At 43.7% G+C, this 24,315-nt stretch overlaps 2 protein-coding genes across 3 annotated transcripts in view; one reads left to right on the top strand and one right to left on the bottom strand.

Moving 5' to 3' along the window:
• The window catches only part of LOC125892608 (cathepsin S-like), an 853,108-nt gene that overhangs the window by 637,078 nt on the left and 191,715 nt on the right, over positions 1-24,315 (top strand). The window lies entirely within an intron of this gene.
• Positions 643-23,377, bottom strand: tlr18 (toll-like receptor 18). 2 transcript variants are annotated; one of them, XM_049582621.1, is made up of 4 exons: positions 23,111-23,377; positions 8,125-9,122; positions 5,515-6,697; positions 643-4,770 (listed from the first exon to the last, which is right to left on the bottom strand). In XM_049582621.1, exons 2-4 carry the CDS (start codon positions 9,111-9,113, stop codon positions 4,303-4,305), a joined length of 2,640 nt encoding a protein of 879 aa, XP_049438578.1. In that variant the 5' UTR covers positions 9,114-9,122; positions 23,111-23,377; the 3' UTR covers positions 643-4,302. The 2 variants fall into 2 exon arrangements, with proteins under 2 accessions (XP_049438578.1, XP_049438579.1); XM_049582622.1 differs by lacking the exon at positions 23,111-23,377 and adding an exon at positions 12,141-12,281.

The raw sequence follows: 24,315 nt of genomic DNA, 5'->3' as shown, positions 1-24,315 counted from the left end.
AGGGTGTATCTGTGACTCAAAATCTTTCTAGATTTGAGTCTGGATTTCCAGGCTAGTATGTTTCTACAGTAGCCCAGAATGGACAAACCAATCACTGGTTCTAGACAGGACCATTCACATTCCTACATCAGCAGCTGTATTCCTCCTACAGTACGTGCTTGGCACATGGGAGAAGTTTCAGTTGGTTGAAATCTGGGAAGGCACCCAGGGCATCGTATGTTGATGATGTAGGTCCACTGACAAACCAGCAGCATTTCCCGAGTTGGGGTGAAAACATACAATAGCAACACTGTCTTCTGGCAGGATGACGGGTAACCTGTAGGTTTTTTAAGTCGCTATAAACACATACATACATTCAAAGACACATCACACACAGGCACACATCAGGGAGAGGCACATCAACACTAATGAATAAAAATAGGTTTTGAGCCGCGACTTAAAAGAGTCAGTGGACTGGGATGCTCTTCCACAGTTTGGAGGCCGACACAGCAAAGACACGATCACCCCTGAGCTTGAATCTGGAGCGTGGGACATTCAGGAGCCCCAGGTCAGCTGACCTGAGGGACATGGGGGAAGAATAAGGAGTTAGGAGGTCTGCCATGTAGGTCGGGGTCAGACCATTAAGAGCTTTGTAAACAGGATTTACAGTACATAGCACCGTCTATATAAACCCTACATGCTGTACGATGAGGACGTATACATGCGTATATAAATCCACCTATTTGCTGTAGTCAAGAAAATATTAAATAATATCTGTTCCCTGCCTTTATGTGTACAGCTTTGTCCATGTTGTTAGCCGTCATGTCTGTTTCTGTGGACGCACACTGTGAGATAAAACCTGTCAAAGTCCTTGTACGTGCACACACGCTGTGCCAATGGAACTGATTGTCTGCTGACAAATAACATGAGAAACAGGTAAAAAGAAGGGATTTCTTCAGCCTGTTTGCTGCCTGTATTCATTTTATTAGGCCTCACTTATGTTTAGTAGGTATGACTAATGCTTCCCTGAAACATCATTTGCAATTAAGGGAGTGATTATGTTTGAATGACATCAGAACTTGAGTAGCAACACAAATTAGGTGCAGGCCAGTAAACTGAAATCCTCTTTTCAGTGAATGCAAACCGCCGGGGCTGATTTACATCCGTATCTCCAGGTGAGCTGTATAAAGGCTTTATGGATATTTGCATGCTGCAACTTTAAATTTAAACCCTGGACCTCAAAGTACATTTCATACAGAGCTGCGGAAAGAAACAGTAACAGTAAGAGTATGACATCATCTGGTAAAGCTCGAGAGTCTTTTAGCTTTTCATCAGGGACACACAAGCAGAAAAGTGCACACAGCACAATATTTCATATACAATATAACAGAAGGAAGGATGGATGGATGGATGGATGGATGGTGTCTGCAAATGGAGATTTAAAAATATCTTTCATAACTGGCCTGTTCCTGAAACAAAGCAATGTTTCCTGATTTAACATTTTTCTACATTATTGATGAAAACATGAAACTTTGGCAGATCAGGGACAAATTTAAAATTCTTGGTTTGAAAGAAAAGTAAAGATGAAACCCGTCGTTTGACTTGATTAACTGAGACTAACTGGACGAGTGTCAAAGAGCCTCTCAGCTCTCTCTGAGTTGGAAACCAAAGCGACCATCTCTGATTACTGATCAGAGCTGGCCTGAAACCAGCTGCAGAGATGCCGGGTGTGTGATGGTTGTCCAACATAATCACATTTTCACAGTAGTAACTAAAACAGACATGGTTTTATTTGATTACACACAAATACATCTATACAAGAATGATAAATGTCCAGCTTTTTACAGGTTATGAAACTGAGGCACATGCTGTATTTTAAATGTGAAAACATGAGCAGAGAATACAGAAGCACAGAGTACAAGGAGTCTGCATAAAGAATAAACAGGTCTGTTTTGCATGTTTGATTCTGCACACGATTATGTTTAATACTTTATAGAACTGATTTAATGTGTTTCATGCCAGCAAGCCTTATATTCAGGAAATGCATTTATTACATGTCACGTCTCTGTCTGTCTCTGTGGGACATCAACAAGAAAATAAAAAGTTCAGTGGTGTCATCTACTGGCCATCTGCAGACCTTACAAATGGCTTTATCTGTAAACTCAACTCAAGACATGAAAAGTTTTTAAATTGTTACACAAAACTGTTTTTTTTTTTTTTTTCAAATGTTTTCAAGCCACAGTAAACATCATGGCACATGTGAGCTCAGCTCAAAGTCATCGTTAAAGCAAAGCAACACAACAATGCTGCTGCTGACCTCCTAATAAAACAGTGACCTCACAGGTTGAAGACAAACAGCTCAGTCAGAACAAGTGAAGAAAGATAACTGACAGCAGTCAAATAATGGTTTATGTATCTGTACATGTAAACACAGTCAAACACAGAGGCAGCCAGCCTGAAACATTAGCAGACCGACAGAAAGCCAATCTGTTTTGGATCAGCCCTTTAATGGCAACTGGCTCATAACTTCCTTATTTCTGACTTGTATGCTTAAAGGAACAGTTCCCCCAGAATCAAAAATATAGAACTTTCCTCTCACCTGCAGGGGTGTTTGTCACCTCAGATGGTTCTGGTGTTTGCTGCAGAGTGTTGGAGATACTGTACCTCGAGTCCTCCTTTCTCTCAAGTATAATGGAACCAGATGGTGCTCGGCTTGTGCTGCTCAAAGCTCCAAAAAGATACATTTGAAAACCTCAACAGCAACGTGTCTTTCCAGTGAGATGTAATGTTCACATCCCACGCTGTCACGAGCATGAGCCTCTCGTCCATGAGCAGATGCATGCTTCCATGAGTGCGGTGGTACAGTTGGCGGGTGTAGTTTGGTAGAAAGAAAAATCTCACTGCTCATGAAAAGTTCTGTGGATTATTTTGAACAACCAGGTCATGATTTTTGGAGAGAGACACTGAAGTTTTTTAAATGTAATTTTTGCAGTGCCATCTGGTTTCATTATATTGGAGAGAAGGCAGACATCTCTGCAGCTGATATCTCAGCACTCTGCAACTCACACCAAAACTATCCAGACTGATAAACAGCACTACAGGTCAGAGTATGTAGTTCAAATATGTAGTTTTGATTTAGGGGTGAACTGTCCCTTTAACTGTTGCTATTGTACCAGCTAGCTATCACTTAAGCCCCCCAGTTCAGTTCAGTATGATACGCACTGCTTCTGTTCCCACAGTGAAAGTTGTGGATGGTCCCAACAGAAGCGTTCCTTAGCGTCCCCATGTTTGGTCCCCCCTCTGTTGGGGTACCTAGCACACAGATCTGGTACTAAAAGGTGGAGCTGTGAACCCTGCAGTCTGATTGGTCAGTAGAGGACGCTCACTCTGGTTTTATGTAACCTCTGTTCATACATCAGTAAACTACAACTATAAAATGAAGGCCCTTTTCACACCCTGCATGCTTAAATGAGCCTCTGGACATACTTGACTTAGAATCTTTCCCCTTTTTTGACATGTTTAAAAATAATTTAAAATAATTTTTTTTAAGGAACAAAATCATTGCTTTGATCAAGCATCACCGTTTTCCATGATTCCTGTTAAAGCCCTTGATTCCTGTATGTTTTGTGTCTGCTGTGTTTTGTATGTTTGTTCTTGTATTTGAAGCTTTTTATTTGCTGCCCATCTTGACCAGGACTCACTGGCAGAGGAGATGTTGTCCCTCAGTAGGACCCTTCTGGTTAAATAAAAGAAAAAGAAAAAGTGTGCATACTCAAGAGCTAGCATGGAGTGCTGAATCCAAAGTTCGCTGTTGATTTAGATTTTATCTTTCCAGTTCCCCCAAACACATTGTATTCCTGTGAAGTGTTGGTATCGTATATCCCGTGTGGCCTTTGACTCGGCTCTGGAACATCAGAGTTGGAACACTTATGATCTGATATCTCTGAGGGCCGAGCGTGTAACAGAGCACGGCCCTTTCACAATGTGGCCCTTGTCACCACATCTTCCTGGCACCTCGCTTGTTATCCAGAGTGCAACATGGGAGATCTCATTTGAGCCGTTGAGTTTCTGGCCTTTCAGCGGCTGTCAGCTGGGCACCCAGCTTGAGACGCTCAGAGGGAGAGCGGAGCAGAGGGCATCAGCTCACCCCTTTGGGGATAACATGACAGAATGCCACAGGCAGGCGGGGGATCGTGTTTTGTCATCATAATGAGACGCTGGCTTTTGCTCCCAGCTTTGGCATAACCCACACACAAAAGGTTAACTGAGTTCAGACTTTGAGGCAATACTGAAGAAATGGATCTTTTTCTCCTAACCTTTTGGTCAAAATGCCACCATAGGGATTTGTCTCTGGTTCAACAGCTCATCGTTATCCCTCTTAATGATTTTGTTCTCGAGTGCTGCTTCTTTGTCTGCATTAGTGTCCCCCACCTCTGGCCTCCTGTCCTCCACAGGGGGCCCAATCACAGAAACACCTCCCACAGATGAGGTTCTGCTCTTCACACTGAACCTCCCCCTTTGGGTCGCTGCAGGCTTGCCCAGGACACTTCTCAGCTGCTCCCAGAAAAACGCCTGCTGGTTGGCCTGCTGGGGCCACTCCAGGTACGTCTTGGTGCTCAGCATCTTCTTGAGCTTGCAGTACTTACTGGGCAAAGAGCTGGGATCAATGGGCTCCTTCACCACGAGGATGACGTCACTGAAGGTCTTTCCCATCGCTCTCTGCTGAGCAAAGTACAGCTCATAGTTGCACCACTCGCTGTTAACAAAGTGCCGGGAGAGGACAAATATTACCTGAGGATGGAGACAAAGAAAACCTGAATTACAATTTTCTTCCACATATATGAAAACTTATGGGTTGTGTTGGATTCTGTATTGTTGTATTTGACTTGGACCGTTCTATCCTCCTGAGACCTGAATTTTTGTTTGGTATAAAGTTTATTTTCTTATAGCTATTTGGGAACAGTAGGACCTGATAAGTATAAAAGCTAAACACTTTCAACAATAACGAAGTCCCAGTGTCCTCAAAGGAGTACTTTCATATTAACAACATTTTAGCTTGTTACTGTTGCTAACATTGGTCAAATTTGTTGCCATATCAAACTACAAATGTTATTAATCATAAATAAACAAGTTTCAACCAGCAAATGTGATCAGGTTTTGGACCTTGTCCACTTTTGTGTTGTTTAGGTTGCTTAGCAACCTGTGACGCAACCTACTGCCATGCCCTTGAAAGCCGATACAGACAAGACACAAAAGTGGCACCCAGTGTCTGACCTTGCGTTTTCCAGGTGGTTACAGATGTGGCATATGTACGGCCCTATATTTGTAGTTGATAATACATTTATTGATAAAATATTAAAGGATGGGTTTAAGTATTCACCTTCTTCCTTTTCAGACTCGAAATGCTTATGCTGTTCACTGGATATGTCTGCTGAGTATTCTGGTTTTGTTTTCTTGATTTCCTTTTTAATTTCTATGAATTTTGCATGTTGAAAACAAAACTCTAAATCAGAACTTTTTTTTTTTTTTTTTTACCTTTCGACTGTTTTCAATGTTTTCAATGATGTTATCGATGATCCACCTTCCTGGCATGAAGTCCCTCTCATGGATACACAGACGATAGGGGTTCCTGTTGTTCTCCAAACAGGGCAGGAGCTGGTCCCTCACCCAGTCTGCATCACAGTGGCTGTAGGATATGAAGGCATGATAAGCAAAAGCCCCCAGTTCCCCTGCCGCCTTCTCCTTGTGAGCTCTGTACTTGGCCCTGATGATCTGATAGGTGGCTTTAGTGTACCACGGGAGGTCAAAAATATAGCAAATCAGCATTAGTATCAAGATCACCGCTGTGGTGGTTGCGACACAGATGATGATCACCAGTCTGATATCACACGCCACCTGACCTGGGAGGAATTTGGATACGACAGTGTTGAGCAGGGCCTCTGGGTGGTAACACCTGTAGTTCTGAGGCCAGTCTGTGAGGTTCACCTTCCCCTTTGAGATCGTGTCCTCGACGAAAGCATGGAGCTCACAAGTGCAGTGGTAGGGATTGTTCCCTGCCATCAGGTGGGACAGCTGAGGCATGTCCTGGAAGGAAGCTTTGCTAATCAGACCAAATGAATTCCCATCCAAAGCCAGTGACTGCAGGGATGGACTCGTCCACTTAGATGGGATGAACTTGATTTTATTCCCACTCAGCAGGAGCTCCTTCAGGTTGGTGGCTTTCTCAAAGTACGTCATGTCCAGCTGGTCCAGGTTGCAGTAGGACAGGTCCAGGTAGTGCACTGTGGTGGGTAGACAATGCAGGGCTACACTTACAAACTCATTGTGGTGAGCGATGAGCCGAGTGATATTTTTCTGCCAAACGCAGCCCTGACTAGTTTCAGCAGATCCCAGTTTGTTGTGGCTAAAATCCAACACCTGCAGCTGCTGGAACTCCCTAGTTAGAGACGACAAGTCTTTTAAGCTGGTCAAGTCATTGGTGCTCATTTTGAAGGTGTGAAGATTTGGCATGGCGCCCCTGTAATTGCACCGCTGGTTGAAGATGTACTCGTTCCATAGCCGGTTGTTGGAGACATCTAGAGACTCTACACCTGCCATCTCCACCCAGGCATCACAAGGCACCGAGTTGAAGTAGACATGCTGAATAGACAGTTCCTTAATCTTGTTGAACCAGGTGAAGCGCCAGTCGAATCTCAGCACGTCAGGATTGCTGATATACCTGCAAGAAACAGAGATTTGTAATGTTCCTGTATGTGCACGTGAAAAGCAAACAGTCAGTCCTCAGAGTTAAACAGCTCAGGAAAGGTGTTCCTTCAGCTCAGGCTCTGGTTGGCTATTCAGACCATAACAAAGGCACTGGAAGCTCCTATTGGCTCAGCGAGGTGTCAATCAAACGGTCAGGGGCTTGCCTCCATTTTGAGACATGCCAGTCAGTTTGTTTACATGCAGAATGGGAGAAATGGTGGATAACATGTGGAGGTTACAGGTGATTTCAGCATCAGACACCGGCGCCAAAAGCCACCATTCGAGGCTGTATGATACGCCACCAGGCTGCGTCAGTCTGAAACCCTGCCAGTGACAACCTAATTTCAGGAGCTGGAAAGTCCCTATTGGACATGCAGGAGGGGCAATGGATAGTTCCAATAAACCTTGGACTTTCAACCAGGAGCCTGCTGTTCACTTCCCATATGAATGTTGAGCAAAATCATGATGTGTTTATCTGAACATAACTGCATGCTTTTGATGAAGTATGAAATAAAGGTAGCTTTACCAGCGCTGTATGTTTATTCTGAAAAAGACTACATGCATCTAACAAGCAGAAACTGAACATTTCCTGTGAAAATGGAAGTGTATTTTGAAAAGATTCAATGCATGTAACAGGCGTAAATCGACATAGCATCCCAGAATGTCAACAGCACAGGAGGATACCAAGGCAGTTTGGTCTTACTCCAAAGTTGTCAAACACCGGAGCTTGGTAAGTGACTTCCTGTGTCGGAAACCAACGAAAAATGCTGATCTTTCATGTCAGCACGATACGCAGACGGTCTCTGCTATTGTTTCACAGCGCCCAGTGGTGTTTGGGGAGGTAACTTAAGTTAATGGGGCAAAAGTCTGAGGGGTTGCAGATGGGTCCAACAACCACCAACTTTTATCCCCAAGGCTGGTGTTTGCTTCCCATAAGATTGTAAAGCCACACCCTGTTCTTTTTCTAAACCCAACTACGTGTGAGTGTCAAAAACGTCAATTCGTGGTGCTGTACTGACGTAGTGCTTTTATTTTGAAAGAGACTGTATCAAACTGTACATTTCCTGTGAAAACAGAAGTGTATTTTGAAAACAGACAATGCATGTAACAGGCTGAAGTTGACACGGCGTCCCAGAACGTCAACAACCAACACACCCAGGGTACCTTGGACGTCATATGTGGACGTGGAAAGTCCATGACCAAACGTGGACATGTGACGAGGTCACAGTGAGGATGTGTTGACCTAGCGCATCATATGTAGATGTGAACGGCACTGACAAAGTGGTGATATGTGAGGAATTAGGATGAGAGCACGTTGGACATTATGACAATCTAAATTTCACATCATATGAATTATGGTTCACACTGCTACATGATGTTTTATAATGAGAAGATACTCACCAAAGATCCAACTTATCCAGTGCGAGCTCTGTGACGCTGGATCCTGCTCCGCTATCAACAAATGTGGGTGACCGGGCGAAGTCGATGTACTGAAGTCTCAACCTTTTGATGGGGGCGACTTGTAAGTTCACTAAAGCCATCCTCATGAGATTCTCATTGTATTTTCCTCTGTGAAAGATGAGCTGATGGGCTGTGATGTCTTTTAAACCCTGGAAAATGTCCTCTTTTCCCATGTAGTACATGAACTCAAAGAGGTTGCGGAACTGGATGACGCTAAAGGTCTTGCTGGCGAGGTCACTTAGCATGTGAGGGAGAGCGTTTGGCCGTTGATCTATGGCCATATCAAAGCCCATCTGCTTCGTCTGGATGACCTTTAAACTTCCAGGCTCGTAATAACTCAGATTGGAGGAACATTTGATAGCAAAGCCTTGTAACTGGATGTTCTTCAGGGCCTGAAAATCAGCTTTCCTCAGACCCGCCACCAGAGGGCCCCCCATAGACAGAACCTGGAGTTTGCCAAATCTGGAGAAGCTCTCATCCAAAGTGGCATGTCTGTAAAGGTTATTGGACATGTAGAGCTCTTTCAGATTCAAAAGAGGAGTCAGAGCTGTGGCAGGAATTTCCTGCAGGGAGTTATTGAAGATGTTAAGATACTCGAGCAGCGTGTTGTTTTTAAAGGCATCATTGTCAATGTGTGAAATGTTATTGTACTGCAGCTTAAGAATACGAAGCCGAGGGAGGTGGAGGAAGTCGTCAGCGTGAACAGCTTGAAGTTTATTGTAGGAGAGATCTATGTTCTCCAGTGTGGATGGAAATTGTCTCCACGGGACACTGTCAAGCTGTCTTCCCAGACAGTCTGCGGAGCGGCCGGAGTTGTCGATGTGACAGGGTCCTCCGTCAGTGTTAGCGGTGGTGGTGGGCGAAGATGGAGTCAGGGATGTGAGTGCTCCGAGGAGGAGAGCACTAAAATGAATCAATTTCCAAATCATGCTGACAGGCTTGCAAAGGAAAAAGAAAAAGAAGAGATTAAATTTTGGCATTTCAGTCTGTATGGCAGAACATTGACCCAAATTGTTTTTGGAGGCAGGGTTTGACTTTTGTTTTTTTCACATGAAACTGTTTATGCCTGTCCCCAGAGATATACAGAGTACAAGTTTGAAATATTAGTACGTTCCCTGCTCATTTTCTTTTTGTGACAGTCTTAACCTTTCTCCCAGTGCATTTCAGGAAGATATACTTTACTTTTCCCTTTACTTTTTGTGCTCTATTCTTTTCTTCTTTCTGTGTTTTTTATCCTCTTTTCTTCATCTTCCTCACCTTCATCTAACTCATCTGTCAGCACAGAAATTCCCCAGAATGGAGGCACACCTGCCTGACAGTGACGCTTCTCTTTACACTGAGAAGTTTTACTTCTGATATTTGTTTATTTTTTACCATTAAATAAAAATTACTGCTATGACATATATAGCGAACACACACACACTGCATTCATTGCGTACTTGATACGTGTAAATTGTGTGTGCAACCATCGCCGTGTACTTGCTTCGCGTGCACTGTGTGTGCAATGCCTGCACACGCCTAGACGTGTGGTTATTAGACGTACGTGCGTAGACACGTCATGTATCATAGGGGTCAAAAGGGTCAGCTGTTGAAGCAACAACGCGTTGTGTTACGGACATGTGACACGTAGCATCGCTATGCTAACTCTGCTAATCGGACGTGCGTGCGTAGACATGCAGGTGTAGTGTATGTGTAGCGTTTGTAATGCGCTGTGCACGCGTACTGATAAGACGTGTGAACGCGTTGTGTGAGCGGAGCGCACAATGCCTGCGCGTCATGTAGCGGGCGTGTGTGTAACACTCGTGTCTCCATAGTAACCCTATGTAAAATGTAGGCGTGCGCGAGAAGTTGTCACAGCACATTGTGACTGCATCCAAGCTGAGGCCTGTTTAACACAACGCTTTAGCATTAGCATCAGCTGACTCCGAGGTGTTTGATCCACATCTGTTGCTGTTTCTCACTGAGTCTGTCTTCTTTTTGATTCTCCCCTTTACATCCCACTATAACTACTAGGATTTAAAGTGACCTTTGTTTTTCCCAAGTTAATTGACTTGAGCAGCTGTAAACAGCACGTATCGCAGGTATAATGTTGGTAGTCTTTGCCCCCTCTAAGGACAGTCCACCAATGTGTGACAATATGCAAAGTAGCTGTTCAAATATGGCATCATATCCTGATCTGGGATGTCATTGAATCAAATAAAAGTCACAATCTGCAGAACGCAGACGTATTTGTAGCTCATTAACTTGTGCTGAGTGAAAATGAACTGTGACCACAACAGTTCACCAGTTTTCTGAAATAAACTGCCATCTTATTCCTGCAGGAACCACGATCTCTATTCCTGCAAACAGAGGGAAAATTCAGGGGGGAGCATGTCAGACGTGCGACCCACACGGATGTGTTTCTCCCCTGTTCTATTCTCTCTGTTTACCAAGGAAGTTATGATGAATGAGAAATATGTTAGATTGTTTAAATATGCTGATGACATGGCCTTATTGGTCTTTTACAGAAAACAGACCCATCAGCTAAAGCTGCCTACCTGGCCCACACTTTGGGCATGTTAGAAATGAATGTGGACCAAAGAATTGATTATTTGCACAAAACAAGATCTGAAGACAGAACCAGTTTCACTTGATGGCCAACATGATGGAAAACTTGAAATACCTTGGTACAGTTCTGGACTCACACATGAGCTCTTCTGGAAATACTGAGTATATTTTCAAGAGATGTTCAAAGCAACTCTGTTTTTCTTTGAAAACTTAATGGCCTCAGTGTTAAGCCCAGTTCAGAACAAAGATTTGCAACGACAGTTGAAACGGGAAACTACTGGCAATGCACCATTCTGCAATGTTGTAAAAACCTGCCAGTTGACAGGAAGTGACCGCCACGAGACGGCGTATCATCTCTAGTCAATGACGCTCTGTACTTCCGTTGTAGTTTGCACTTTCAGCCAGGTCACATCGCTGATACTTTTTTCTGCAGCGTTCTAAAACAGTTTGAACTGAGCTGCAGTCAGCAGATTTTAGAATTAGTGGACAAAACTATGGTTGAGAGCGTTTTAACTTTTCACCTCCCTGCCTGGTTCGGTCATCTTAACTGTACATCCAAGAATAAACTCTCTGGGACTGTAAAATGGCAAATAAAATAGTTGGTAAGCCACAAAAGCCTTTGATCCAACTCTTTACAGAGAGGACAAGGAAGAAAGTGAGTGTGTTTTAACAGATAGCTCTCTTCCTCTCCTCAGCCAGTTTGAGCTCTTGAGCTCTGGGAGACGCTGTGGAGTCCCTCTGACAACTGAAAATGTATTTAGGAAGTCCTTTATCCCAAGTGCCATCAGCATCCTTAACTCAACAAGGTGACTGATGAGTTTTAGACCACAGAGAGACGCCAACGTGAGGTGATTTAATGTGTTAAGTATTTTGTAATGACCTTGTATGTTTGTCGTAGTGGCTATTTGTCTGCTTTTTATTGTGTTGTCTCTTGTGTCTGGTGACCCAAAGACAAATGTTCACCCCTGGTGGACAATAAAGATCTATTCTATTCTATTCTATTCTATTCTATTCTATTCTATTCAAACTTTTCCAGTCAAAGAAACCCCAATAGACTGAATGTAGCACTGAGATAACGCAGAGAAATCAAGATGATAAAGACGTGATGTGACGGAGGAAAGAAGCAAATCTTAATCTCTTACCCTCCAAGACCTTTGATCAATTTTCCATCAGTTCTCATTAAATCATAAATGTGCCTTTGCAAATTAAACTGACATTTAGTTTGTCCTGCAGGGTAAGTGAACCTCGTAAGATACACAGCACACAGCACACATCGCTCTACCTTCATCTACATCATGATGTGCTCTCTGGCAGCAAAAACACCACAGTCATCCATATGAATCAGGCATTTTCATTGCTCCTCCACTCAACAGCAGCTCTCACAGCATTATCCACTGCACACTACTTACCCTCTCAAGACTAGTTTCCTGCTTAAGGCTGTTAACGCAGACTCTCTCAAATCCCCTCTCCTAAACCTTTATTTATATTGCTGCTCCAAGGCTACACACTGTTTTGGTCCTCACATGGAGGAGCCGTCCAGCTTTATAACCCCCGTTAAACAAACAGTGTTAGTTTTATCTCGTCCAGAACTGACGTGACTTGAATAAACATTTACGTGTGTACGGATGTGGGTGGTGTAGAACTTTATTGTTTCCCTGTATATTGTAGGTCATCTGTGGCAGCTGGGACAATAAAGCAGAGCGGGGCATCAATGCATCTTATTTAATTCTGTTTTGATTCAGAGCTCAATTAAAACCACTTTACAGCAGCTGCAGGAACAAGCACACTGAGGGGAAGATGGTGAATACTGCTGGTAGATCTTCCAGTGTTCTTATCAGATAAAACCCACATTAGATATTTATTTCCTTCAGGAATTTTCAGCCATGTGAGGGATGAGGAGTGAGATGGAATGTGATGGATTGTGAGTCTTTGAATGAATTAACGGTGCACTGTGTTGACTGTGTGGACATCGTCTTCCCTCTCTGACATATAAACAGTGTGTGTGTGAGGAAACAGCCACTGAGATGCTCCTTCAATGAGGAAACACTCCTCAGCTATCTGGTGTGGTCAACAGTGGACACCGTGTTCCTGGAAACTGACAGCGGATTAGATGAATATCAATAATATTGACTTAGTGAAACTCAGCACTAGGCTGTAAAATATGTTGTAATATCACGCTGCAATAACAAAGCTTGGCAGTTGATGCAATTTTGTCTCAGAAGCTGGATCTCAGCTGGAGTTCTTTGTCTTTTGCACATAAAAACTGATAGTCTGTAAGAATAATATTAGTTTCCACAGTTATACCGATGACATTCAACTTTATGTTCCACTGGCAGTGACCCTGACAGTTTTTGTCATGTAATGGCCTGTCTCTCTGATATTTGGATGCCACAGAATTTCCTCCAGCTCAATGAGTCCACATCTGAGGTCTTTTTATTTGGCCCCAAAATCTGACCTCTGACTTAAGAAAGAACCTTGGGAACCTCTCCTGGAATGTAAAACATTCTGCCCGCAATCTGGTTGTCATGTTTGACTCTGAGCTCTGTTTCAACATACAAATAACCAAGATCGTGCGATACGAGCTTTAATGTCTTCAAATTAGAAACACTGTCGAAGTCAAACATTTATTATCTCAAGCGAACCTCAAAAAAGTCATCCATGCTTTAATCTCGTCATGTTCAGATTACTGTAATTCCCTGTATTCAGGATTTAGCCAAAAGGCCAGTTCTTGTCTCCAGCTCACTCAAAACACGGCTCCCAACAAAGTCCAAGAGACAAGACCACATCAGAACTTTGGTGCAGCCTCCATGTTTGTGTTTGTGATTCACTGTAGGACCACTGTTTTAGATTAAAGGCAAAAGATTTCACCATGTTTCTCCCAGAAGTATCAGTTGTTGTCTGCGACAGCCCAAAATCACGCCGTTCACTATGCTAATGCTAACTCGTTGGAGTCTGTTCTCCCTTCTGTGTGGATCCGTTCTATGACCATGCCGGCGTACACCTACGATGCGCCAAGTAGGTGGAGTCTGCACGGTATCATCACTGGCAGTTGCATCAGATCTGCTGCTAAATTTCACCATGACCACATGGCTCGTACAAACAAAAACAAATCAGGGGAGACTGATGAGGGAGGGAACTGATGATGTCATTCAGACTTACGTCAAATCATATTTTGAACATGACTGTCCATGTAGGAACTAAGAAAGCTGCCATGGCTTTTGTCCTGTAGGCTGACACTGTTGTTTGCTGTCAGCTGACAGTTATGTGGCTGCTGCTGCTGGCTTAAACATTTCACTCCATCTTAGCAGCTTTCCAGGCCCTCGCCATTACGTGTTAAGCAGCGCTCAGGTGCACTGAAATGGAGTGGACCCTGTGTTTCCCTTACTAGACAGCGATTGGCTGCTGACACAACCAATCTACCTGCGCAGCATACGTTTGATTGTCAGGTTTTAGCACATTCATCACGGCCTTCAGAAGGGGAATGTAAAAACACGTCTCTGGTGACAAACTTTGCACGAACACGAGTCAGTTCAGTCAAAGTCAGACATTTTAGGGGACATAAACAGAAGAAGGACACATTCCTGAGTAGAGGGGGTCTTTCAGTAAAGTCTGCCAGCAGTCAGCTCAAAGGTCGAGTCTCACATCTCCAGCCCACATTGATGGGCAATCTGACTTTAGAAAGAATCAAACTGTGGACTTTTTGTCACCAGCACATGTCTGTTTATCTTTCCAGCAAGTCAGCCTTCAACCATGGGTCAGCGCATCAAGCTCTGAGGACACTGAAGTCATTCTTTGTGGTCCGTTCTGTTTACAAAGCGCCTGCTCATGACTCAGGTGAAAAAACACAAAAGCTGCCAGAGGCGAATTCTTCTGTTTCACGAGGTGAGGGAGGTCAACCAAACCTGTGGGACCTCCAGCTGGTTTGATATTAACCTGCCTGACAGAGTTTCTGTGTCAGGATCTGATGTAGAGAATTTAGTGACTCATGCATGTGCAGCTTCCTGTTCTGTGGTGCACGCAGCCTTATCTGAAAGGAATGTGCACAAATATGCTGCTCTTCATTTCTTCTTGCATTGATTTTCACTGCAGCTCCACTGATCTGGTGTGTTGCAATCACCTCAGCCTCAGCACACATTGAAGTTAACAGGTCCTTAGATTTTGAGGTCAGGCAATCTAAAACATACACACATGCGGCTCATTGTGTGCACACAACATATGGCCCTTTCCCCAGTCAATGTTGTTCACGTGCAGGTTGGCCCACTGCCAGGTTCATATAGTATGAGCTGGAAAGACAACATGGAAATCCCCCAAGAGCACGAGGAGAAGGAAAATATTTGTTTTCTCTGCAACCCAGCGATAGCTTTCACCGATCCTGTCATGTGTCAGATCTATAGACTGAGGCTGCCTGGCAACAGTGACACTGCTCATCTATGGACCCAGCTGAACGGGTGTTGCAACACAAGGTTGCCAACTGACACTAAATCTCCCTGAGTCAGTCGAGTGATAAGAAGGAGCAAACAGCACAACTGGAAATGTTTCAGTGTGACAGCAGGGCTCATTGTTTGAAAGCTCCTCTCCTCTCCAAACCACAGAGAGTGACAAGTGACGTTGTGAAAGAACGGTCTTAAATTAGACTGCCATGTCATTCACGAGGAAGTCAGTCCCTGCAGCAGACACAGGAGAGTGTTTGGACTCATGATGGACAGTTTGGTTTCAAATCAAGAGATATCATCTTTTTCATTCAGAGCATTCTGACTCCGCCCCCTGTTTATACTACAACGCCTGACTCTCTACAATAAAGTCCTGAAGGCTCCTCCTCCATGTGCGATCAAAGACAGCTTGGAGAAAGACTGCTGGCTTTTGTAAACCTCACAGGCTTCAGATCATGAGACAAGAAGGATTTTACATGCAGATATACATAAACAGAAAAATGTTGTGGTCGTCACAGTGTGGCTGTCTGATCACAGCAAAACAAATATACTGTCAAAAATCTATTTTTAAAAATAAAACAATAATGCAGGCATTTGCTTTTTTCATAGCAACAAAATGATTAATGTTTTCCTATTGGACGTGGAAACATCACCATTTGACCATCTGCACAGCCAGATGTTATTCTAAAGCCTTCAAATACCGACACTTTGTCAGTGATTTCAGGGCTCGGCGTCAGACACCTGAGGCCAAATATCACCTGTCGCAGTGGTAAGATACACTGCTGGACAGTGTCAGGTTGAAACGCTGCTGGTAATGACGTGTGTGTGTGTGTGTGTGTATGTATATGTAAGGAGCAGGAGGGTCTCTGTAGGGCGGGCAGGAGGGGCAGTGGTTGGATCCAACAAACCGTGGACTTTCCCCCAGGAGCCCGCTGTTCCCCATATTGTGTGTAAATGTAGATCCAACAATTATGTTTTTTATGATAAACATCCCAGGTCATTAAGGTCACTTCTGGTACGGGCAAATTTTCTCATTGATCTCGATGTGTTGGTTATTTCAGCCCAGTTCTCACTCCCAACTCATCAGAAACCAACACTTTGTCAGTGGCCCTCAGCGTCAGATACTGAAGCCCAGATGGGCCCTTAGTGGTGTATGAAACACATCTGGCTGCAGCTGTTTCTGACTCTGCTGGCAACTCGAGCAGAAAGAGCAGAAAAGCTCCAGACTTTCAACCAAGAGCTCACTGTTTGTTTCCTGTGACACTGAAAGTAAGCTGAGTTGTTCTGACGACAACGTGGTGTACTAGCATGTGTAGCATGTTACGTTAGCGCCATAATGTTTGTGACTTTTTTAAACCAAACCATGATGTTTTTTTCTAAACCTAACCACATGCCTTTGTTGCCTAAACTTCAGGACGTAAACTTAAAACTGAAAAAGTGTTTTACCTGTGCTGTAAGTTAATTTTTAAAAGGCTGTAGTGTATTAAACAAGCAGCAGTGTATATTTCCTGTGAAAACAGCAGTGTGTTTGGATCAGACACAATCACGTAACAAGTGTAAAGTGACATTTGGTCCCTGAACACCCAAAGCTGACGTGGGAGGGCACCAAACACATCATATCTTGACGTGTAGATCCACTGACAGAGCGTCAGTATTTGATGAGTTGACATGAAAATGTGTTGGATATTGGAAAATCACATTTAAACCTCTGTCTTCATCATTGAAGCCAAAACAAAGACAAATAAAAGAAAAGACAACAATCCAGTCTGACTGAACGTTTGTACTTACTGTATTCAGGCTGAGGCAGGAGGATGAGGATGAGGAGGTGTTTCAGAGTCGTGCTCTAACACTGGCACTGTGTGGTCCGCAGCAACCTAATGCACAGTACATGCAGCCCTCTGGCTCCATGGTGTGAGGCAGTAGTGCTGCACTAAATTAGCAACCAGGCCATGAAAGAAACAACAAATGGCTCTATCATTGATTAAACCATGATATCTCTCTGATGTGCCATGAATGGCGTCAGCTCGCTGGATGATATTTACCCAGCAGTCAATAGTCGGTGGCAAACAGCTCTTTCATTGACATGAGCTGGCAGCACTGCGCCCACCGCCTCTGTACGACACGTTCATCCACTGCACTCTTGTTTCACTGAGAAACTGGTCATCGTGTTTGTCCTCCACTGACAAACACTCTCCATATGTTTAAGAGCTGGGGTTGTTCATGTCAAACATCAAGTGATTTCTTCCTTTTCGTAACCATTTGCCCACTCACACCTGGTGCTACTTAACCACAGATACAGCTCTGCTTGTTGGATGTTTTGATATGGTGTCTCTGCTGCCACCCACATACGATGAAATAAATTTCATTTCTGCTGCTCAAAGCACTGATTTTTTTCTTCAGTTTTAAAAAGCTGCTTTCTCTGAGAGACAGTGCCTCCATTATTTTGGATAAACTGCCAGTTTTTATTAGAACTATTATTTTTTAGAAAATAGATTCTATGAAAACTGTCCACAGTGAAGACACACCGGTAAAACCAATCCTATGTGCATAGATGCTTCCAGGGAAAAGTAGGTGAAGTGACCCTTTAAATCTGCATAATGCAATCTTTTAGATAAAAAAAGGAAAGGATGGATGAACATTGCTGACTCATTAACTTTTGGGGATGGGAACAGAGACAGCAGGAAATCATCTCTCAGGAGGAAGAGACAAGTCAAATCCCAAAGGTGAAACAACTTCCTGTACATGCTGTCGAAAAATGTTCCCATCTTCGTCCTTACAGCTCTCGGAAAAAGCAACTGACGTCACAAAATCCCACTCTGAAACATTAGAGACCACCGATCCTCAACTTATGGCCCAAATCTGGACCATGACAAGGTGGCAGCTGGCCCACCGACCACTAATGTGAGAAATGGATTCATTTGAAAAAACATCAAAATAGAGCTTATCTGGCACCAAGCCCAAATGTCCTGATACCTTAGACATGCCCCTGCGTACACCTGACCTGTGCAGAGCTGCTGCGACTACATTTGCCTTGTTAGTTCATTTTATGTGATAAATATTATTAATGTTTGATATTATTAACTGGCCCCTGGCCTCCTGTCATTTCACAAAAGTGGCCCCCAAGCAAGCTGAGTATCCCTGTTACAGACCTTTGTCACAACAGGTGCTTCATTTGTCACAACAGGAATGTCACAGGTGTGACTACTATCATCAGTGTCATTAGTCACAGTAGGCAACAGATCCTTCTCATCACCTGCATCAGACATGTTGAACCAGTGTGATGACCTACATTACTATCACTATATTACCTTGTCGTGCTGGGACGCCGTGTCAACTTCAGCCTGTTACATGCATTGTCTGTTTTCAAAATACACTTCTGTTTTCACAGGAAATGTGCAGTTTGATACAGTCTCTGTCAAAATAAAAGCACAACACAGGGAACTAATGTTTTTTTTCTTTCAACAACATACACACATGGTTACGTTTACCCAGGTCTCCTGGGTGAAAGTCGCTGGTTGTTGGACCCATCCACCACTGTGTCCCTAAGAACGGCTATTTTAAGCCAAAACATGATCTTTCCAACCATGACCAAGTGGTTTTGGTACCTAACCACATTATTAATCACTGTGTTGCTGAAATATTAAGAAATGCAAAGTTTAAAAGTTTCCACCATACACTGATGTACAAATGGAACATTTCCGTTTTGTTTTTTTTTTTCAGATATGAACAATCCCAGCATTTATTCTGGTGACTGTGTTTGGCACATGGGGATGATCCTGCATTTTCTTTTTAACATGATGTTTTTTTTTTCAGGGATAAAAACCAGAAAGAGATGAGTCCTGTAGTCGCTCAGTAACAACAGTTTCAAGGCTTCAAAAATAGAAAGAAGGTTGTCTCATCACTAAAACGTCATTATTTCACAGAAATCTAAACATCATCCTGTGTGACCTCCAAAAGGGAGGTTGGCACAGAACACTGTGTACTGCGTTAGTGTGATTTGACTCCACCTCTGTACCACTGTCCTGCGCTCCGTGATTGAACAATTGAGGGTCTGCCTTTTTCCTGGCCTAGTCATATCACACACATGCCAGACAAAGTGGATTAACAGGTGGTCGCTTTCAAACTTAAAGTGGTCCAGAGAAGAATTCACTGTTCCAGCTCTAACTGGAAGTCTGAACTTCGCTTCCCATCAAGTCAACAACATATATGTGACCACAGCAGGCATGTGTGGTCAAGGCAGCACCACATTCTCCAGGAAGTGAGAGATAAAAAGGGAAGACTAAAAGCTGCTTTGTTCAAAATGACCTTCAAAAATAACTAAAGTCACAACGTAAAAAGAAAAAGTGAAGGACTGATACAAACAGTGCTGTGCAGCATGAAATAGTTTAGATAGACTGAAGAGGTCAAAACAGCAGCAGGGATCCGGTGACTTCAGAATATAAACAAGTCCCAAAAAAGTCTCGGACACAACTTCTGCTAATGTCAATAAGACCCACAGGCTGGATTCTTCCAAAAAACATTTACAACATCTGCCTCACTGTGTGTAGAGGAACTCCACAAACATCTTCAGCCAGGCAGAGAACAAACTGAAATGAGCTTCACAGGTGACGACTGTTAATCCTCAACCAATCCCATCATAAGACCCCGACAGCAACGCATATATAATGTCATGTTATGTCATTAGTTTTACAGATATGTGGTCATAAAATGAACTCACTGAAATTTTCTTGATGACACTCGATCAATAATTATTGCACGCTATTCTTTGGTGAATTTCCTGCCAATCACTTCAGTGTTTCTGAGTAGTGCCCTGCATGGGCCTATTATCTGGGCCCCAGCCCTGGCCCGAGGGGGTGGAGCCCCAGCCCGGCCCGGCCTGACAGGTTTTCAGAATTCTCATGCCCGAACCCGAAAAAAAGCCTGACTTTTTTTTTTTTTTAAACCTCCCATAACAACATGTAGGCTGTTAATGTTGCAGACATTAAAATAGCTTAATTGGGGTTTCTAGCATGGTATTAAGCTACATGCATTATATTTTGATTGAAAGGATAAAGTTAAATATGAATTTATTTAACTTAATGACTGTATTCTCCTATTTAGTGAGAACTGTCAACTGTTGCTGCGCACTGTTGCAGTTGCATCGCGCACAGTCACTTCAAAAAACAAAATAATCAATTAAACAACCCCCAAAATGCTTCAAACACTTTTCTAAATAATATTAATATTGAAAGGAAACGAAATATACCCAGATAAGGTCGGAGGTCTACATTGTGCAGTTATAGACTTCTGACCTTATCTAAGCACTTTTAATGGCATAAGTGGGTATATTTCATTTCCTTTCATTATGGTTGTTTTGGCGTGGTTACAGCCAACAGCTCTGGGTGGTGACCGAAAGCACGAGATCGCGAGTACAAGCGGCTGAAATGAGTTTCCTCCGCAGGGTGGCTGGGCTCAGCCTTAGGGATAGGGTGAGGAGCTCGGACATCCGGGAGGGACTCGGAGTAGAGCTGCTGCTCCTCCACATCGAGAGGAGCCAGTTGAGGTGGTTCGGGCATCTGGTAAGGACGCCTCCCTTGGGAGGTGTTTCGGGCATGTCCAGCAGGGAGGAGACCTCGGGGCCGCCCCAGAACACGCTGGAGGGACTACATCACCCGGCTGGCCTGGGAACGCCTCGGGGTTCCCTCGGAAGAGCTGATGGAGGTGGCTGGGGAGAGGACTGTCTGGGCTTCTTTGCTGAGGCTGCTGCCCCCGCGACCTGAGACGAGACGAGACGAGACGAGACGGCCAACAGTAACCGGTACTGTTCAGTAACGGTGGTTTGCCGAATAACCGCGTCATCCTTCCACACATCCGGGGACGCTACAATATGATGAGTGACGTGCAGCGGAGAGGGAGAGGCAAAGTGGCTGCTGCGTTCAAGTGTTGCCATTTAAATCAGTTAAACACAAACACACACCTCTCTAATTGGCAGGTTAAAAAAAAAAAGCCCGAGCCCAGCCCGTGTCCGAGGTAATGATGTGGTAATTGGCCCGAAGCCCGGCCCTCGGGCTGTCAGGCCGTCGGGCCCCTCGGGCCTCGGGCTCCAGCGCAGGGCTCTATTTCTGAGGATATTTCAGTGCAGAGAAAAGTCACAAAATGACAACTGTACTTGGAATACTCAACTGTGTTATCCTGGGAGCCACAACACTGGAGTGGAGACCCACCAGTTTATTGGCCACACATCACGTCTTATTGACCGCTATCAGCCTATCAGCAAATAGAATGACATCACATCAACTTTGCTCACGCTAAAATGCAGGACTCGAGACTAAATGCATCCTGTCGTTCCAGGAACAATAACAAATGCGCTTGAGATGAACAGGGATCTTCCTCGAGAGGCCAACGGGAAGAAAGGACGCCATAAACTCTGATAACAACACATCTGTGTTAAAGTTGGCAGGAGGAGAGCCAGTTAATGTGAGCTGTTAGCTGTTAGCTGCTAGCTGTTATGCATCAAGTTATATTATGATGCGTTTAAGCTCTATTAAGTAAAAATGAGTAGTGTGCAAAGGTAAATTATAACGTTGGTATGATGTGTTCAGTGTAATCTTCTAAAATGTATTTTTGGGCGAGAAACACGAGGGAGTTCTGATGTATGTAGTTAAAACGCTTTTGAAGCAGTTATTTAAAAAACATATGTCAAAGGTTATTTTAAAGGTTGTTTGGTAAATGTGTTCAATTAAATGTGTGCTCATTCAAAGTGAGTGTAATGAAGCAGTGACTTTAACTGAAGATTGTCATGCAGATTTTTGTGCCACCAGATGGCAAATAAATAAGAACAAAAACAAAATAAACAACAACAAAAAGCACCAGGTTCAGTATCGACTGGTGGCCAAGTTGTCAGTTTAAACATCAGTATCAGCCCAGATTTTCACAGTCAGTGCGTCCTTAATAAAAAAAAAGAGCTTGTTTATCTAAAGGGTGCCAGTAGAAGATCCTCTGGACCCCCTGACAGAGGTACAGGCAAAGTCCCGAATGTTCTCAGATCCTACAAACGCTCCTGCCTACACCTGACCTGTGCAGAGCTGCTGCAGTCGACCCCTGGCCTCCTGTCATTTTGCAAAAGTGGCCCCCAGGCAGAGCAAGCAGTCGGTGCGATCCCTGAACCAACAAGAAAAAATCTGGGTCGAGAAACTGAAAGAGCCACACTTTCCTCCCCGCTCATTATCACCACTGAAGTGCGCTTGAGTGATGTTGTCAACCCCCAATTACTCCAGCGGAGCTGCTCAGTGGCCCACAGGGCTCAGAGACTTGACACTAATAACTAGCCAAGCCTCAAAAGTGTGAAATCAGTAATCAGCCAATTGTTAGAATCATCCTTTGGAACCTCTTAACTTCTACTTTCTGATCAGTGGATGTGTTGAAACACACGGCTGGAAGGTAATGACTGTGCTCGGGTTGTTTTGACAGGAACATTGTGTCATATGTAACGGGCAGAGTCATCAGCAAAGAGGGGAAGCACATAATGGTGACACATTTGTTCCTGAAAGTCAACAGGTAAAATAACTGAAAGGCTGCTGCTTGTTGATCATATTGTAACAAACAGACAGTCAAAACTGCAGCACACTTTGACACTTTGACACTATAAATGGATGAACAACATTTGTCAGACTGTGTGTGTCAGATGTCTGGCCAGTGATGACTGAGTGATGACTCAGTCTCTTAACACAGTCTGATATCTTTGTTTACACAGTGCCAGTAATTATTACATTTAAAACCTGAATAGGTTAATGTTTGGCTTTAGTCACCATGAGGACATGCACAATCTATGCATGAGCTCACTGTTATAACCCAGTGAGTTCTGAATACAGCAGATTTAAAGTGTAACAAACTTCACTAGAATTATTTTTATATTAAGAGTCAAAGCATCAAGTTTAAAACAGATGAGAGGAAAAAAATGTTTCACTCACCTTGAGACGGGCGGTCAGATTCCACTCCTCTGCCAGTTTGACTTCTCACATCACATTTTAACCTGTGCTGTGTGTTAGACGCTGTGTGAGAAGTGACTCAACCCTGAGTGAGTAAGTCTGTGCCAACTCTGTGAGCTCCAGGATTTTCTCTGTCTCTGTCTGCCTGCCTCTCACTGTGTGTGTGTGTGTGTGTGTGTGTGTGTGTGTGTTTTTTGTTCAGGAATGTTCCAGCAGAAGCTCAATAATCTGATGTTGCTGTCTTGACTGAAAAAGAATTTCTATGCAAACCTGAGAAAACAGTTTCCTTGATGTTAGGAAACTGTTTTCTGACATGAGTGTGGTTGTTGTTGGAGCCTTGCAGATAGGCTCAGCTTTATCGGTCCAGGTTTTGAGTTATGGCCTAATAAAATTTCATTTGTGGTGCTTGAAATATAAACAACTGACGTAAAAGACTTTCAACAGCAACATGTCTGACAGCTAAAATGAATTATAGATGGTGGAAAGTAGTTGTAGGTGGAAGAAAAGGAGAAAGGAAAAGGACAAAAAATGAGTTTCAGTTTTTATGACTTACACTTAAATGTATGAATCCTACCTGTCCTCTTAACAGCTCTAAATGGTGTTTGTTGAAGGTAGTAAGTCAGTGGAAGTGGCTCATGACCTAAGCCCCTCTCCCACACGCCACTAAACACCTCAATGGACCCTGGCCAGTTAATTAATGAATAGTCACTTAGGGACTCAGGACTTTTTACTTCCTTTATTTGTATTGCCACTGTATCTATTCTTGTTGTGGTGTTATTGTGGTGTGATTTCATCAGCTTGTGGAAACAAGAATTTCCCCATGGGGTGAATTAAAACCTACCTACCTACCTACCTACCTACCTCCCTACCTAGGAATCTTCTGCAGCAGGCAGCGAGTCTGCAGAGAGTGTGTTACTGTTTAAATCCTGTCTTACAAGACCTTAAAAAATGAATGAAGGTATCCGTGTGGTGCCAGGTGTGCATGCATAGAAAATGCAGAGTTCTGGAGAGCTGTCAGAAACTCGTGTGAGCATTATCTGTTGAGACTCTGCAGTCTGCATCTATCACTGCACACTCTGCCTCCAGCAGCCAGCTCTGAGCTTGATTGATAAGGGTACAGATATGGGTCAGGTCACTGGTCTCAAATTGCTGGGTTGCAGGGCCACAGCTGGTCATTTTGGGGCCTC

The sequence above is a fragment of the Epinephelus fuscoguttatus genome, linkage group LG8 (genome assembly GCF_011397635.1).
Source record: "Epinephelus fuscoguttatus linkage group LG8, E.fuscoguttatus.final_Chr_v1".
Taxonomy (NCBI): domain Eukaryota; kingdom Metazoa; phylum Chordata; class Actinopteri; order Perciformes; family Serranidae; genus Epinephelus; species Epinephelus fuscoguttatus.
Note: the sequence above shows the minus strand (reverse complement) of the source record. Positions and strands in the feature narration are given on the sequence as shown.

Bases quoted from the DNA above. Each gene is read 5' to 3' on its own strand.
- tlr18 (XM_049582621.1), bottom strand. From the start codon at position 9,113: ATGATTTGGAAATTGATTCATTTTAGTGCTCTCCTCCTCGGAGCACTC. The intron at 6,698-8,124 runs GTGAGTATCTTC...TGTTTCTTGCAG, and splicing joins CTGGATAAGTTGGATCTTTG to GTATATCAGCAATCCTGACG. The intron at 4,771-5,514 runs GTAAAAAAAAAA...CTCCATCCTCAG, and splicing joins ACATTGAAAACAGTCGAAAG to GTAATATTTGTCCTCTCCCG.